General features: G+C 44.0%; 1 protein-coding gene across 1 annotated transcript in view; it reads left to right on the top strand.

Annotated features, from left to right (window-relative positions):
* The window catches only part of ift74 (intraflagellar transport 74), a 65,694-nt gene that overhangs the window by 25,897 nt on the left and 24,002 nt on the right, over positions 1–15,795 (top strand). Inside the window, exons 9-16 of the mRNA XM_079814643.1 lie at positions 3,636–3,774; positions 7,261–7,323; positions 7,986–8,129; positions 8,211–8,251; positions 8,422–8,501; positions 10,382–10,435; positions 10,537–10,634; positions 10,749–10,875. Coding sequence (XP_079670769.1) covers positions 3,636–3,774; positions 7,261–7,323; positions 7,986–8,129; positions 8,211–8,251; positions 8,422–8,501; positions 10,382–10,435; positions 10,537–10,634; positions 10,749–10,875 — 746 coding nt within the window. The remainder of the gene's footprint in view (positions 1–3,635; positions 3,775–7,260; positions 7,324–7,985; positions 8,130–8,210; positions 8,252–8,421; positions 8,502–10,381; positions 10,436–10,536; positions 10,635–10,748; positions 10,876–15,795) is intronic.

Raw genomic sequence — 15,795 nt, 5'->3', positions numbered from 1 at the left:
ACAAACGCTCTCCATTGACTTTGCATTGTGTGAAGCACCTCCTTGTCATTTCGGACTTATAACAAAAAACAGAACAATGTCTAAAAGCTGATATGTGACAAAGTGTACAGCAAACAAGCTAAACAAAACCCACAACCAAAAACCCAGAAGTTTTTATAAGCCGTTGACCCAAAAAACGAGCGTTTTAAGGACAAAAAAGTGGATTCAGGCCATTGTGGGTCATATTACACTGAGAACTACAAACACTAGAGGAGAACGATATCAGAGAGAGGAAATATCATATACAAAACCAACATTTGGATATTTGACATTAAAGGGTTAGTTCAGCCAAAACTGTAAATTGTGTCATTAATGACTGAGCCTCATGTGGTTGGACACCCGTCAGACCTCCGTTCATCTTCAGACACAAATGAAGATATTTTAGTGTAAAGCTGATGCTCTGAAAGGCCTCCATTGGCTCAACTTTACACTCTCAAGACCCTTAAAAGACACTAAAGACTAAAGTTACAAAGTCCATCTCACTACAGCGGCTCTACAATAACTTTATGAAGACGAGAATAGTTTCTGTGCGCAAAAAAACCCTAAATAACGACTTATATAGTGATGACGATTTCAAAACACGGCATCATGAAGCTTCGAAGCGTTATGAATCAGTGAGTCGAATGAGCAGTTTGGATCGCCAAATTTCAACAGTTAGGCGGTTTGACATGGGATCCGAATCATGAATCGACTCACTGATTCATAATGCTCTGAACCGCTGAATCGACTCACTGATTCATAACACTCTGAACCGCTGAATCGACTCACTGATTCATAACGCTCTGAACCGCTGAATCGACTCACTGATTCATAACGCTCTGAACCGCTGAATCGACTCACTGATTCATAACGCTCTGAACCGCTGAATCGGCTCACTGACTCATAACGCTCTGAACCGCTGAATCGACTCACTGATTCATAACGCTTCGAAGCTTCATAAGGCCGTGTTTTGAAATCGTCATCACTATATAAGTCGTTATTTAGGGTTTTTTTGCCCACAGAAACTATTCTCGTCTTCATAAAGTTATTGTAGAGCCGCTGTAGTGAGATGGACTTTGTATCCACGTCTTTAGTGTCTTTGTGTCTTCGGTGTGGGCGTGGCCTAAATACGCTCTGTCTCTATGGAGATCAAGCTGAGTGACACCAGCTGGCTGTTAGGGTTATTATAGGATGTTGTCTAATATGGTTGTATTTGATTGAATTGTCCTGTTTCAGGATCTGTTGGGTTAGTGATGTTACTGGATTTAAAAGACTAAAGGAAAATGGCCAACTCCTCTAAACCTTTGTCTTTCCTGCACTTCCTCTCTCAAGCCCTGCTGCATGTTAGCATGTGTTAGTGTTGATGGTGTATTTCCTCTCTTCAGCTGTGAAGCTCCACCCCTCCGCCTTGAGTGACACGAGCATATCATCTGCATTTGATTTATTGTTTGTTCTGATATATTTCAAACTATGAAAACGAAATATCAAACACAATTGTTTTGAAATGAAATGCATTATGTCTTGAGCCTCTTTGCTCCTCTGAAGTTATTAAATCTTGATCATTTAGACTCAAACTGTGTGATAGCATTGAGGATATTTGCCTCTTATTCTGCGTTAAACATCAGTTTTTTGTTGTAATAGTTAAAATGATTGTAGAACGTTGAAGTTTAAAGATGTATTCTCTTTGATTACTTGTTTGAAATGATAAACGTGGATAATCTCTCCTGAACCCGAGCGAACGTTAGAACTATATTATATCACGTTTATGAGCTGAATTAACATTAATAACCAGCACTATTATATCACGTTAATGAGCTGAATTAGACTGTTTTATTAAACACAAACGGCGTAGATGTGAATGCCACTTACCCTGGAGTCGTGTGTAGTAGAACAGCTCAGACAGAAACAGACTTTGCTCTCTGTAATAAAAGACTTTGGCTAAAGATTGACCAGATTCAGTCATATAGCTTAAGAAAGTGAACTGTGACTCTATTGTGTTGTGCGCGATCAACCCTAAGGTCATGGGTCAGATTCCCAGGGACTGCATGAACTGATCAAATGTCTAACCCTTGAATGCAATGTAAGCTATAAAAGCTTTCAGTCACAAAGTTGATTGATACTGTCGTGGAAGTAGTCCTTGTGTTTGTATTCTAGCATGAATGTTAGAGACATATACACTCACCTAAAGGATTATTAACACCTGTTCAATTTCTCATTAATGCAATTATCTAATCAACCAATCACATGGCAGTGTCTTCAATGCATTTAGGGGTGTGGTCCTGGTCAATCTCCTGAACTCCACACTGAATGTCGGAATGGGAAAGAAAGGAGATTTAAGCTATTTTGAGCGTGGCATGGTTGTTGGTGCCAGACGGCCGGTCTGAGTATTTCACAATCTGCTCAGTTACTGGGATTTTCACACACAACCATTTCTAGGGTTTACAAAGAATGGTGTGAAAAGGGAAAAGCATCCAGTATGCGGCAGTCCTGTGGGAGAAAATGCCTTGTTGATGCTAGAGGTCAGAGGTCATGGGCCGACTGATTCAAGCTGATAGAAGAGCAACTTTGACTGAAATAACCACTCGTTACAACCGAGGTCTGCAGCAAAGCATTTGTGAAGCCACAACACACACAACCTTGAGGCGGATGGGCTACAACAGCAGAAGACCCCACCGGGTACCACTCATCTCCACTACAAAGAGGAAAAAGAGGCGACAATTTGCTCCAGCTCACCAAAATTGGACAGTTGAAGACTGGAAAAATGTTGCCTGGTCTGATGAGTCTGGATTTCTGTTGAGACATTCAGATGGTAGAGTCAGAATTTGGCGTAAACAGAATGAGAACATGGATCATCATGCCTTGTTCCCACTGTGCAGGCTGGTGGTGGTGGTGTAATGGTGTGGGGGATGTTTTCTTGGCACACTTTAGGCCCCTTAGTGCCAATTGGGCATGGTTTAAATGCCACGGCCTACCTGAGCATTGTTTCTGCCCATGTCCATCCCTTTATGAGCACCATGTCCCCATCCTCTGATGGCTACTTCCAGCAGGATAATGCACCGTCACAAAGCTCCAATCATTTCAAACTGGTTTCTTGAACATGACAATGAGTTCACTTGACTAAAATGGCCGCCACAGTCACCAGATCTCAACCCAATAGAGCATCTTTGGGATGTGGTGGAACGGGAGATTCGTGCCCTGGATGTGCATCCCACAAATCTCCATCAACTGCAGATGCTCTCCTATCAATATGGGCCAACATTTCTAAAGAATGCTTTCAGCAGCTTGTTGAGTCAATGCCACGTAGAATTAAGGCAGTTCTGAAGGAGAAAGGGTCAAACACAGTATTAGTATGTGTTCATAATAATCCTTTAGGTGAGTGTTTATATATATATATATATTTTAGAGGTTTGAGGAAGTGCAAAGTTAGATTTCTGCAGTCTGTAGGCTCAAGAGCACTTCAGTAGTCCAGTCTCGAGATGAGGACGTGTGTCTGACAGGATGTTGTACAACACAGATGAGTTTCTGATATCTGAGGTTACCGTGACAGAGATTCAGTGGAATGAGGACGGATGAATACGATGTATAGTAATAACTTTAACTTTCTCTCCCTTTGTCAGGAAAGAGGATATGATCCGAGCTGTGGAGGATGCTATAGTCCAGGAGAAGCGGGCGGCACAAGACATCATTAAAAAGATGTCAGCTGATAAACAGGCCAAGTACACTGAGATGAAGGCCACCAATGAAGAGCTGCTGCAGGTTCGTCCTCTCATCCCTCGCTACGAACCGCTCTGATGATTTTAGGAACAACCCTGATGTGGTGTAATTTATCATGGGTCTGATTCCTGGGCAACACAAGAACTGTAGAAATAACACTCGAATGCCATGTCAGGTCACTCTGGATAGAAGTGTGTGGACAATAGAGGTAAATACAACCCCAAATCAGAAAAAGTCGGGACATTATGGAAAACGCAAATAAAAAAAAAAGAAGTGATTTCTAAATTGACTTTGACTTGTATTACATTGCAGACAATATGAACACAAAATATTTCATGTTTTGTCTGGTCAACTTCATGTCATTTGTAAATATGCATCCTTTCCTGTCATTCAGACCTGCAACACATTTCAAAAAAAGTTGGGACAGTAAAGCATTTACCACTTTGTAATGTTGCCATTCCTTTTCACAACACTTAAAAGATGTTTAGGGACTGAAGACACCAAGTGATGAAGTGTTTCAGGTGTAATTTTGTCCCATTTTTCCTGCAAACAAGTCTTAAAGGGGTGGTAAAACACATTCTTTTGAAGGCTTGACTGTGTTTGTGGGGTGCACTGTAACATGTGTTCATGCTTCGTTTAAAAAAAATTGCCTTATTTTTCATATATTTGACCTTTATTCTACACTGCTCTGCTCTTGTAAAACGGTCTGATGCTTTCCGGGTTGTATGAAGCCAGTCCCTCAAAAATACGCGATGGGCTCAGATTGGTTAGCTGGCCCAGTGTGTTGTGATTCGCTAACCGCAGTGCACGTTTGTCGGAAAGGTCACGCCCCTTACCTTTACCGGAGGCTGTGCTTTGGTCAGTATTAGAAACAACGGCGTCAATAAAACCATATGAGCCCGAATCAGACCCAGAACATTTGAGTGAAGATGATCGAGCAGAACCTGTTCAGTCCTCAAGAGTAAAGACTGCGGATCTATAATGATCGCCACTGAATGGCACTTTAACTTTTGTATTTTTAGAACGATTATAGCCAAATATCTGTCGCAAGAACTAACCCAAAACGAACACTAAGCACTGGCTTTAACTAGTAAGTTAGCCAAATCACACACAGAACCATGTTTAACCATGCCTGTAGATAAACAATACATAAAAGCTCTAATCAAAGAATCATTTACACTAATGCCAGGTTCGCTGTTGAGATTTTAACGTTAGTGTTTGTAACGTTAGGTGTTCGTCGGATAACGTTAAGTATGAATGAGCATTTAACAGACTGGTTTGCAGAACAGTGTTGTCATCTGTTTACTTCCTTGCTACAACCTATTACAGGAAAACACATCGATGAAATATAAATCAGACTTACAGGTTGTGGCCCGTAAACAGCTTCTGTTTGTAAATCCAGCTTTCAGGACAAGCCGTTGCGCATATCCTGTATTGAACTCGCGAAGTTTGTGGAAGTTGTCCTCCGTGAAATGTGCAGCGCGCGCGTCGTGCATCCACGCACCGGCAGTGTTTTTTTCACGCAGCTGACGTTGTGCAAATCCGGCATTGAAATCGCGAAGACGGTGGATGTTTTCCTCTGTGAGATGTGCAGCGGGAGCCCCGCGCGCGCCTGTTCCCCGCTGACTCAAACACACGTGCATATAACATGCTGTATGTTAAACGCTCTGCAACGCACCCCCGTCCCAAGGAAGGCTGAACAGAGCAAGTACCCCAGACCTGCAATCCGGATGAATATAACAGTGTTTCCTCGGCATCGCGGCAACAACACTCCAGCCTAACTATACCACAACAGCGCCGCGATACAAAATGGCCTCACCCCCCCTTATTTAATATTCTCGGAGGAGGGGTTTATGTAAATATTGAGCCTGTTGATGTCAACAACCCTGGAGGAATGTCTGTAGTCGCCTACTGGCCGTTTGCTGTAGTTCTTAGAAACTGATTTCTTTAAAAGCAAATATCTCCCTTTGCTTAAAACTTTGAACGTTGTAACTTTGCAGATGGTGTTTATGCTCAAGCAGCAACATTACACGCTAGCTAAAGTTAGAATAGTGAAATCGTGGTTTACCACCCCTTTAAGGTGGGCAACAGTACGGGGTCTTCGTTGTCCACATTCTCTATTCTCTACAGGTCGGGACTGAGGCAGGCCAGTCAAGTACCCGAACCCTCTTCCTCCGCAGCCAGGACTGCAGAATGTGTGCAGAATGTGGTTTTGCATTGTCTTGTTGAAATATGCATGGACGTCCCTGGAAAAGATGTCTTCTTGAAGGCAGCATATTATGCTCCAAAATCTCTATGTACTTTTCAGCATTAATGGTGCCTTCACAGAAGTGCAAGTTACCTTTGCCAAGGGCACTGACACAACCCCATACCATGACAGACCCTGGCTTCTGGACTTGTTGCTGGTAACAGTCTGGATGATCCTTTTCTTCTTTGGTCCAGAGCACACAGCGTCCATTCATCCCAAAAAATACCTGAAATACTGCTTCATCTGAGCACAGTACACGTTTCCACTGTGTGATGGTCCATCCCAGATGCCTCGAGCCCAGAGAAGTCGACGGCGCTTCTGGACACTGTTAACATAGAGCTTCCTTTTGGCACAGTACAGTTTTAACTGGCATTTGTGGATGTAACTACGTATTGTGGTACTTGACAAAGGTTTGCCAAAGTAGTCCTGAGCCCATGTGGTGATATGGCTTCTAGATGATGACGATTCTTGATGCAGTGCCGCCTGAGGGATCGGAGATCACGGTTGTTCAGCTTAGGCTTGCGCCCTTGTCCTTTACGCACTGAAATTCCTCCAGATTCCTTGAATCTTTTAATTATGTTATGCACTGTTGAATGTGAAATATCCAAATCTCTTCCTATCTTTCTTTGAGGAACATTGTTTTTAAACATTTCAATAATTTTCTCACGTATTTGTTGGCAAACTGGCGATCCTCGGCCCATCTTTGCTCCTAAAGGATTAGACCTTTCTTGGATGCTGCTTTTTTACCAAATCATAATTACAATCATCTGTTGACATCACCTGTTTCAAATCACATCATTATTTAACCATTTTACCTCATTACTAGCCCTAAATTGCTCCTGTCCCAATTTTTTTTGAAATGTGTTGCAGGTCTGAATGACAGGAAAGGATGCATATTTACAAATGACATGAAGTTGACCAGACAAAACATGAAATATTTTGTGTTCATATTGTCTGCAATGAAATACAAGTCAAAGGAAATTTAGAAATCACTTCTTTTTTTTTTTTTTTTCGTTTTCCATACTGTCCCAAATTTTTCTGATTTGGGGTTGTACTAGAGTCAATCAGGGAAGCGGGTCTTCATGAAGTATAGGCTACTTCCCGGAAGGGTTAGTGGAAGTGGCTTTAGTGGAAGTGGCTTTAGTGGGAAGTGTCTTTAAGTGGGCTTCACTCCTGACTCAGGGCTTTAAAGTGAAGTCTGTGAATGATTGATGAGGGTGATTTAAAGATCAGTGTTCAGTGATGATGAATCTGCTGTGTTTCCTCTCATCTGCGTCCAGGAGCTGGATTCCCATCAAGAGGAACTGGACACTCTCATGAGTAGGAAGGAGACGTTTGAGGCGGTGAGTGGACACACACACACACACACACACACACACACACACGTTCACACACATTCACACACATTCACACACATTCACACACATTCACACACACAACACCTGCAGAAGCTGTCTGTGCAATCATAAACACACACACACACACACACACTCTCTCTCTCTCTCTCTCTCTCTCTCTCTCTCACACACACACACACACACACACACACACACAACACCTGCAGAAGCTGTCTGTGCAATCATAAACACACACACACACACACACTCTCTCTCTCTCTCACACACTCACACACACACACACACACATACACAACACCTGCAGAAGCTGTCTGTGCAATCATAAACACACACACACACACTCTCTCTCTCTCTCACTCACACACACACACACACACAACACCTGCAGAAGCTGTCTGTGCAATCATAAACACACACACACACAACACCTGCAGAAGCTGTCTGAGCAATCATAAACACACACACAAACTCTTTTACAGTACACACCTGCTTCACACACACTTTGTAAGTAGTAAACTTTATTCAGTGTTATTGCTCAATCCTTTACGGCAGCCATTTTAAAACGGGCTCAGCTGTGGAGCTTTAATGAAGTCAATGCACTGCCTGATTTGCTCACTGTATATCGTGTTTTAAATGTGTGTGTACAGGACCTGGTTCACTCTCAGGCCAAACAGGAAGCCGTCCTGCTGCACGAGAAGCTGCTGGAGCTGGAGACCCGCAGAGACGCCCTTCTGACTGAAGACAGGAACATGGGCTCTCCGCAAGAGGAGAGAGAACGCCTCTTTAAACAGGTCTCTCCATCACTCACTCACTCACTCCATACCTTCACAGATTCACAGGGACTGAACACGATTGCTCTTCTGCTGGTTTAGGTCAAAGAAAACAACCAGGAGATCGCCAGCATGGAGCGCCAGTATGTATTCATAAACCATATTCATGTGTGCTTTGCTCAATCTGGTATGATTGCTGGAGTAGATCCACAGTATTGCTCTAGAGATGCAGGCTTCAGTTATTATGCTGTTGGTGCAGTTATTGTATTTACTTACACAAAAAGACTAAAATGAACATCCTGTTTTTATGCAGACTGTCAGAGTTACGTGAGAAAATTAGCCATCTCACCGAAGATATGCGGCAACTGGACGCTGACATGGAGGAACATCAAGGTGCTTTTCCCGAAATATGAATTTATATCATAGTCTGTGTGCTTTAGAGAGGAAGAGCCTGATCCAAGCTCTGCTTCCAGCACACTAACCCATATGAAGATGTTCATGACTATACTTATATCAGTTTCTAATGTAGATTCTTCATTGTAAACATATTTACCATCAAACATGTTGATCTTCAGAGCTGATATTCAGATTGTTGCTCATAGAAGTCTCCAGATATGAATGTTAGTTCTATACAAACTGAAGACTTCAGGTGTTTAGGAATAATAATAATAATAAATATAGCTGCAAGCAGCAACACCGGGGCCAAGCGCAACAGAAGCAAACAAGGAAGCTAACAGCCGACCAACTGGAAAATGACTCTAGACATTTGAAGCAAAAATGTTAAAACCCCACATTAAGAGGCAATTTCAAATTTTGTTTAATTATAGCGCCACCAAGAGGCACGATCCTACCATTTTTTTTAATGTGTCCTCAGAGTGAGCCCATAAATGTGTGTGTCAATTGTGAGGAATATATCTCATTTCGTTTTGGAGTTGTAGACATTTATATGGAAAAAAAACAGCAAAAAATGACTGACACCTGACTTTGATTGGATTTTACTCCCCCTTACTATCAATATTTTGCCATTTGGGTATTAGTGTATGGCTATTGACCTATGTTTCTGAACTTCTGATGCTGGTTTCGTCTCGATCGGACTAGCGGTTTCGAAGATATCAGCTAATGTTTTATAAGCGCTAAATTACAACGCTGCACAAACCATACGCCGAAACCTGGCAAGTCTGGTATCGTTGGACTCGGCAAGGATTCAGGAGACAAAAAAAAGTTCCTCCCATGAAAAAAACACCCAAAGTCATAAGCGTTTGAAAAAAAAAAATGTATCCCCTAGGTGGTGCTGTTTCGAAACTTCTCAGGCTCTTTCAGGGCATCGTGATGATGACCCATACCGAGTTTTGTAACAATCCGTTCATTCGTTCAAAAAGGCCGATATGGTAAAATCGGACTCGGCATGACGTCCTGACTCTAACAAGACCACGTTTATGATTTTTGGACAAACGGTTCAGAAGTTATAAGCAAAAATAGCTATTTTTCATATCTCCGGACCAGTAGGTGGCGCTGCGCCGAAACGCTGCATGTTGCCTCAGGTCATGCTTGTGATGACATGTAACAAGTTTGGTTTGAATACGATAAAGCGTTGCAGAGATATAGCATTAAGTGTATTTTCGCAACCGCTATGTAAAATTTGTTCGCGCGTTTATTAAAAAACGGTTTGACGAAACAACTTGAATTTCATAACTTTTTGTCAGCACCGTCTGAAGATGATCGGGTTAAATTTTCGTGAAAATTGAGGCAACGGCCTAGGAGGAGTTAGCAAAAGTAGGTTTTTGGTTAATTAAAAATTGTCTCTATCACTTATGCTTCAAAAGTTATTAGCATAAAGTGAAACTTTGGACAGGTGGTGGCGCTAGAGGGATTGGTTTTTTTTGTTAGAGACTCCAAAATCGGTGTGGTGAATGTTGGGACTGTCCTCTATCAGTGTGCCAAATTTCATAACTTTCCCACAAACGGTTCTATGGGCTGCCATAGACTTCAATGGCGGAAGAAGAAGGAAGAATAACCTTCAGTGCTTGGCCCTGATAATATTATCCCGTCTCTCTCAGTGTGATGGGCAGACCACGTGTCTGAACACGAATAGGCTTTGCTGGTGTGTAAATGTGTGTGTGGTCAATGGTCATGTCTTATTTCAGTTGGTCAATGGTATTTTTGGACCGTTACAGGAGGTTACATTATACTTTTTAAATTAAAAACATGAGGGGAATTGATTTCTCTTGTTCCGTTTAATAGACTGACTCTAACACCTTTTACCGTCCACACAGGCGAACGAACTCAGAAGTACAAGGAGCTGCAGAAGAGAGAAGAGGAAATCGACTGTGAGTGGGGCAACTTTCACACATCTCCACAGATGCCCAGTGTTGTCATGTGACTGACAGATGCCCAGTGTTGTCATGTGACTGGTCATGTGTTCTTTCAGCATATCTGAACACGTTTGAGGAGAATAAGGGCCAGGATCTGCAGCTGATCCGCGACGCTCAGAGCGGTGTGGTGGCTCTACTGGAGCACTCCAGCAGGGTACAGCTCCTGGATCAGTGTTTCCCTCTTTAACATCTCCAGCTCGAGGCGTGACCTCTGACCTCTGACCTCTGACCTGTGTGTGTGTGTGTGTGTGTGTGTCCAGAACATCAGCCGTCTGCAGCAGCTGAGCAGCTGTCAGAGGTCACTGCGCAGGAGCTGCGGTCCATGCAGGACGATCTGAGCTTCAAAGAGACCGAGATGCAGAAGTCTCAGAGCACAGCTAAAGGCCTCTCCTCAGGTCAGTGTGTGTGTGTGTGTGTGTGTGTGTGTGTGTGTGTGATGCAGAAGTCTCAGAGCACAGCTAAAGGCCTTTCCTCAGGTCAGTGTGTGTGTGTGTGTGTGTGTGTGTGTGTGTGTGTGTGTGTGATGCAGAAGTCTCAGAGCACAGCCAAAGGCCTTTCCTCAGGTCAGTGTGTGTGTGTGTGTGTGTGTGTGTGTGTGTGTGTGTGTGTGTGTGTGTGTGTGTGTGTGTGTGTGTGTGTGTGTGAGTGTGTGTGTGTGTGTGATGCAGAAGTCTCAGAGCACAGCCAAAGGCCTTTCCTCAGGTCAGTCTGTCTCTCAGTGTGTGTGTGTGTGTGAGTCCTGATGGGCCGGAGTGTGTGTGTGAGTGTGTGTGAGTCCTGATGGGCCGGAGTGTGTGTGTGTGTGAGTGTGTGTGAGTCCTGATGGGCCGGAGTGTGTGTGTGTGTGTGTGTGTGTGTGAGTCCTGAAGCTGTTGTTAGTCGTGTCAGCTGAATCAGGGACTCTTATCAGAGTTCACTTCATGGTTCTCTCTCTCTCTCTCTCTCTCTCTCTCTCTCTCTCTCTCTCTCTCTCTCTCTCTCTCTCTCTCTCTCTCTCTCTCTCTCTCTCTCTCTCTCTCTCTCTCTCTCTCTCTCTCTCTCTCTCTCTCTCTCTCTGCCCATTGAAGGGTCTTTCCTTCTTTTGTATGAAACTCCTCGTGTTCTCCTCTTGTCTTTATCTCCTCCCGCCCCTCAACTTCCTCTGAGTGTCTCTCTTCATAGCAGACTCTATTTGTTGTTCTTGTACTATTTGATTTAGTACTATTGTGTGTGTGTGTGTGTGAGAGAGAGAGAGAGAGAGAGAGAGAGAGAGAGAGAGAGAGAGAGAGTGTGTGTGTGTGTGTGTGTAACGGTCACCCAAAATGGGCAACCTAAAAGGAAGGGTGTGGCCAAATTAAACAGAGGCAGAGTGACTACAAGAGGTTTAAAGTATAAATGAATATTTATTTTGAACATGAAAAGTAGGAATAACTCAAACCCCAAAAATATACCATTACCAGAAAATAAGAAAAAACTAGAAAAATAAGTATTCAATAGACATCCAAATTAGAATCCAAAACAAAGAATGCAAAATACAATCTTTTCCAAAAATTAAGTTCCTCAAAGAATACAAAGAAAAGAAAAGAAAAAAAAAATAGAAATACCTGCAGCCCTCAAGCCACACTCTCCACTGCAGCAACCAACACAGACTAACTCCATTAAACAAATACACACATTTATACTGGCGGCCAGCACCATTACCCCATGGGGAGGGACGAACACATTTTCCCATAAATATAGATTCTAGGAGAAACATGTTGACATAGCATTGAAAACAAATACATCTTCTCTTATGTTATCACAGATCTAATTTAACATGCATTGAACAGGAATACTAACAGAAGCAACTCGGCCGCGTTGTCCCTGAAACACCCACGCTCAATTATTAAATGGTACAGTCCCCACATTAGCGGAACTGAAGATTCCCTAACCCTATTCCCGCCACTGTTTCCCCGTCGGAACTCTAAAATCATGGGACAAACAATACTGCACAATAACCACAGGTATTTAATTAGCGCCTTTCGATAGGTAACCACAATAAATTCTTATGTCAATGAACAGTCTCTGTGTGCGTGTGTGTGTGTGTGTGTGTGTGTGTGTGTGTGTGTGCGTGCACGTGTGAGAGAGAGTTCATTTACACATATATAGTCCAGATTAGAGATGCGGTCATTCCGTGACCGTCACACTACCCCGCACCCATTTTCAAGCCGGGAGGCGAGAAAGAAAGTCCTCCGTAGCATTACTCTTTCCTGGCACATGCTGGACTCTAAAACGATAAGGTTGCATTGACAAGTACCATCGAGTAATTCGTGCATTTGAGTCTCTCATGCGATCCATCCATTGCAGTGGCCGGTGATCAGTCTCCAGGAGGAACTCTCGGCCAAGAAGGTAGTACCTGAACGTGTCCAGGGCCCATTTAACGGCCAAGCACTCCTTCTCAACTGTGGAGTATTTCACTTCTCTGGGATACAGCTTCCGACTTATGTAGGCCACTGGATGCCTATTCCCCAGTTCCCCTTGTAACAGCACTGCTCCTATGCCTGTATTAGAAGCGTCAGTCTGTAAAACAAAAAGTTCTTTAAAATTGGGGCAAGACAGCACTGGATCATTGCATAGCGCATCTTTGATGTCCCCTGGAAGGCATTCTGAGCCACCTCAGTCCACTGAATTTGGACAGGACAGTTCTTCCGTGTCCAATCGGTCAAAGCTGCCGCTCGAACAGAAAAATTAGGCACAAATCGTCTATACCACCCAGCCATGCCCAGGAACGCTCTCACTTGGGTTTTTGTCTGAGGGAGGGAACAGTCTTGAATTGCTCGTATCTTTTGAATTTGGGGCCTAATAACACCACCGCCGATCACATACCCCAGGTATTCGGTTTCTTTCTTGGCTATGGCACATTTGCGGTGGTTGAGCGGGCCACCTGATTGAATTCGCCTAAACACCTCTTCAAGATGCTCAAGATGTTCCTCCCAAGATTAACTAAAAATTACGACATCATCTAAATACGCGGCTGCGTACCCATCCAGCCCAACCAGCACCTGGTCCATTAATCTTTGAAATGTTGCTGGCGCCCCATGCAGGCCAAAGGGCATAGTACAGAAATGGAAGAGGCCTCAGGGAGTCTTGAAGGCTGTCAGCTCCTTTGCATTGTCACTCAATGGGACTTGCCAGTAGCCTTTACATAAATCAAGTGTGGTCAACCACCTAGCCCTTCCAAGCTGGTCAATCAAGTCGTCAATTCGTGGGGTAGGATAGGAGTCAAATTTGGACACCGAATTCAGATATCTGAAGTCCACACAAAAGCGTAGACTCCCATCTTTTTTAGGTACCAAGACCACTGGGCTACACCACTCACTTCTAGACGGCTCAATGATACCCATGGCCAGCATTTGATTCACTTCCTCCTTCAAAGCTGGTAAAAGACGTTCAGGAATACGGTAGCACTTACGTCGGGTCGCAGCTCCCTCATGCAAGGTGATGTTATGATGAATCAGAGTGGTGCGCCCCGGTTCCTCCTGGCACACCCCTATGCCACAAATCTTATGAAGCTGTCACTGTTGAGGGGGTGAGAGATGATTGAGGTCCACAGTGTTTGCTGAAGGCAGTGGCAGGTATTGTTCCTCCACCTCATCTTCATCCGCTACCTGCCGAATCATACACACCTCAGCCACTTGGGGCAATCTCTCATGCCATTTCTTAAGCAAATTAACATGCAGTACCCGACTTGAGCGCCACTTTCCTGAATTGACAACCTCATACGTGGTAGGTCCAAGCTTACGGAGTACCTCACAAGGTCCCTGCCATTTAGCGAGCAGCTTGCTACTATCACTGGGTAACATCACCAACACCTTTTCTCCAGCCTCAAAACTTCTGACTTTAGCCTTTTGATCATAATATTGCCGCTGACGTTGCTGTGCTTGGGCTAAGTTTGACTGGGCAAGCTGAGTCATGCTCTTCAATTTCTCCCGCATCTGGAGAACATAAGGGAGCACATGTTGAGTTGCTGGGGCCTCCTGACCACCCATCCAGCTCTCCTTCAGCAGGGACAAAGGGCCTCGCACCTCCCGGCCATATAGCAACTCAAAAGGTGAGAAGCCAGTAGAAGACTGAGGGACCTCCCTGTAGGCAAATAATAGGTACGGAATCCACTGATCCCAGTCACCTCCAGATTCACTCACATATTTCCTCAGCATTTGTTTTAGTGTTTGATTAAATCTCTCCGTCAGACCATCAGTCTGCGGGTGATAAGGTGTGGTTCTTATGCCCTTAATACCTAGCGAACTGTATGCTTGTCGGAGAAGCTTGGACATGAAGTTTGAACCTTGATCAGTCAATATCGTTTTGGGAAAACCCACCCGCGAAAACAACTGCATAAGGCAAATTGCAACTGTCCTAGCCTTGACTGACTTGAGAGGGAAAACCTCAGGGTACCTTGTTGCGTAATCTGTGATTACCAGCATAAAGCGATTTCCAGCTTTACTTCGCTCTAATGGCCCTACCACATCCATCCCTAACTGTTCAAAGGGCACACCAATTACAGGAAGGGGCTCTAACGGAACTCTGGGAGGACCTCTACTGGCAATCTTCTGGCACTGAGGACAAGTTCTACAAAACTCTGACACCTCTTTATTCATATTTGGCCAAAAAACAGTGACGGCTAATTCGAGCTGACGTCTTTTGTCTTCCTAAATGGCCGGCCCAGGGGATGGAATGGCCCAACTCGAGCACAATATCCTTCGCCTTCTGAGGGACCACAATGCGAGCATCTATTCCCTTCCCCTTATACAGCACGCCGTCTTTAGTACACATCAGACTCCCTGAACTACCTGATGTAGGGTCATCATCTTGTACTTCTTCCTGAACCTGCCTATAGAGGGGCCCAATCACTGAATCCTCTTGCTGCAACAAGCCAATCCCCTTAGGGATATCCACTGGGACTAGATCCTGTTCTAACAGAGGTTCATCACACTGTGCCACTGCAAAACTGAGCTTCTCTCGTCTCTTTTGCCTTTTCGATTTCCTAGACTTACCTAGCTGAGCTTCTAATTCTGCCCCAAAATAAGGTAACATACTAAGGGACTGAACATCTGCATTTGATTTCTGAGCTTGAGCCCGGGTCAGAGCTACACTACATTCCTTACTACGGCAGTCATTGCCATCCGCGAGCAAGTCTACCAAAACAGGTAAGTCTCGACCTAAAATCATTGGATAAGGCAACCCATCTACCGCACCTACCTCCAACAAATAAGCCTGCCCCTGTATATTTACCTGGACACTTGCTGTAGGGTACTGCCTCTCTTCTCCGTGAACAAAACAAATCTGTTCTACGGAAG

Source organism: Gobio gobio (genome assembly GCF_949357685.1).
Source record: "Gobio gobio genome assembly, chromosome: 4".
In the NCBI taxonomy this organism is placed as follows: Eukaryota; Metazoa; Chordata; class Actinopteri; order Cypriniformes; family Gobionidae; genus Gobio; species Gobio gobio.
The sequence above is the reverse complement of the archived record's forward strand: the minus strand, read 5'-3'. Positions and strand labels throughout refer to the sequence as shown.